The sequence below is a fragment of the Sinocyclocheilus grahami genome, unplaced genomic scaffold (assembly GCF_001515645.1).
Source record: "Sinocyclocheilus grahami isolate Dianchi unplaced genomic scaffold, SAMN03320097.WGS_v1.1 scaffold273.1, whole genome shotgun sequence".
NCBI lineage: Eukaryota > Metazoa > Chordata > Actinopteri > Cypriniformes > Cyprinidae > Sinocyclocheilus > Sinocyclocheilus grahami.
In genome coordinates, this window is record NW_015505452.1 from 985,758 (window position 1) to 987,214 (window position 1,457).

Sequence of the window (1,457 nt, forward strand, 5' to 3'; positions counted from 1 at the left end):
TAGTCCTGGCTTAAGCTAAGCCTCGTTTGTGAAACCGGGCCTATATCTCTCAATTGACTCTCACAATTGATTTTTCTTAATTGTGAGTTAATGTTTCACAACTATGACTTTATCTGTAATACTTGTGACTTTAAAAACTTTATATCTTGCAATTGTGACTTTATTTCTTGCAACTTTAATTCTAGCAATCAGGGCACATGACATTTCTTATTTTAAAAGTTTTGTCGCAATCAATGTCATTTAACAACTGGGATATACTATTATAATAGTTTTATTAATATTTTGAACATGTTTTTATTTATTTTCATTTTAATTTCAGTTAAAGTTTTAGTTGTTTTTTGTCTTTCTTGTCTATATTTATTAACTTTTATATCAGTTATTGTTATTTTAGTACAAAAATATTTCCATTTTTAGTTAACATTTCTTTTATTACAAGTAACAAAAACATTATTTATGCTTTTTCTGTTCCTTTTTGGTCACAATTACCGACGATTAAATGTAGCAGTTTATTTTGCCGTGCATTTAGCTGTTACATGAGGCAACAGGCTTGTGTAACAAAGCTACATTAGACATTCTCTGTAGGAAACAAGCATGAAAATAATACAACACAAAGATAATGAATCAGTTATACACCTAATTTGCATCCATATTCGCTCTTTATGTTGTTGTATCCTGCCTTTGTTGTAAAGTAAATTAGAAAGTAATACGATATGGATTTTTCTCAATGTGTCAATTGTGTTCTGAAAAAGAAAAAATATATATAACTTTTTATTTTTTACTGGTTATTGCATGAGAGTTTTATTGGTTATTGCATGAGAAATTCTTTGTAAAAGTTCACCTTCTAGATATAAATGATGACAGGCATGACAACTACACCCTTTCTTTCACAAACATTTCACAAACAACACCTCTAACAGTAAGGAACTCCAACCTGTTGTGTCACTGTGATACCTCTAAGGGGTAGAACGCGGCATGTGCCACGGCCCCTGACACACAGCCCAGTCCAAACCTTTGATGGACCGACAGACTGTCCCTCTCGCCAAGCGTGTACATCCTCATCTGTAAGGACAGTGAGATAAAGAATTCATGTTTGAACATTTGTGTTCATATGAGCGAATGTGTGTGTGTTTGTGGGCACACCTGGGCATAGATGAAGCACTGAAGCGTTGATTGTGGTGTTCCTTTAAGAACATTCACAGCATTTCCTTGCCACAAGGATCTAAAACCTCCAGTCTGCAGCTCTCGGAATCCCAGAGACACAGCTTTGGATCCAAAAACCTGTTTAGCATATTGCACTGTTCAGGCTATTATTGTCAGATCAGACACTCACAGTTTTACAAATTAAATATATTGTGATTACTCACAATTGAATTGAAATACAAATTCTTTCTAAGCTAAAGAATTGCTCTGACTGTACTTGAGACTTTTGATTTGAAAGATCTAACAAAATTCAAAAT

General features: G+C 33.5%; 1 protein-coding gene across 1 annotated transcript in view; it reads right to left on the reverse strand.

Annotated features, from left to right (window-relative positions):
• The window catches only part of LOC107599866 (calcium-binding mitochondrial carrier protein SCaMC-1-B-like), a 9,264-nt gene that overhangs the window by 2,014 nt on the left and 5,793 nt on the right, over positions 1–1,457 (reverse strand). The window contains exons 6-7 of the mRNA XM_016291573.1: positions 1,141–1,278; positions 952–1,059 (exon numbers count right to left, since the gene is read on the reverse strand). Of these exons, the coding sequence (XP_016147059.1) occupies positions 952–1,059; positions 1,141–1,278 (246 nt within the window). The remainder of the gene's footprint in view (positions 1–951; positions 1,060–1,140; positions 1,279–1,457) is intronic.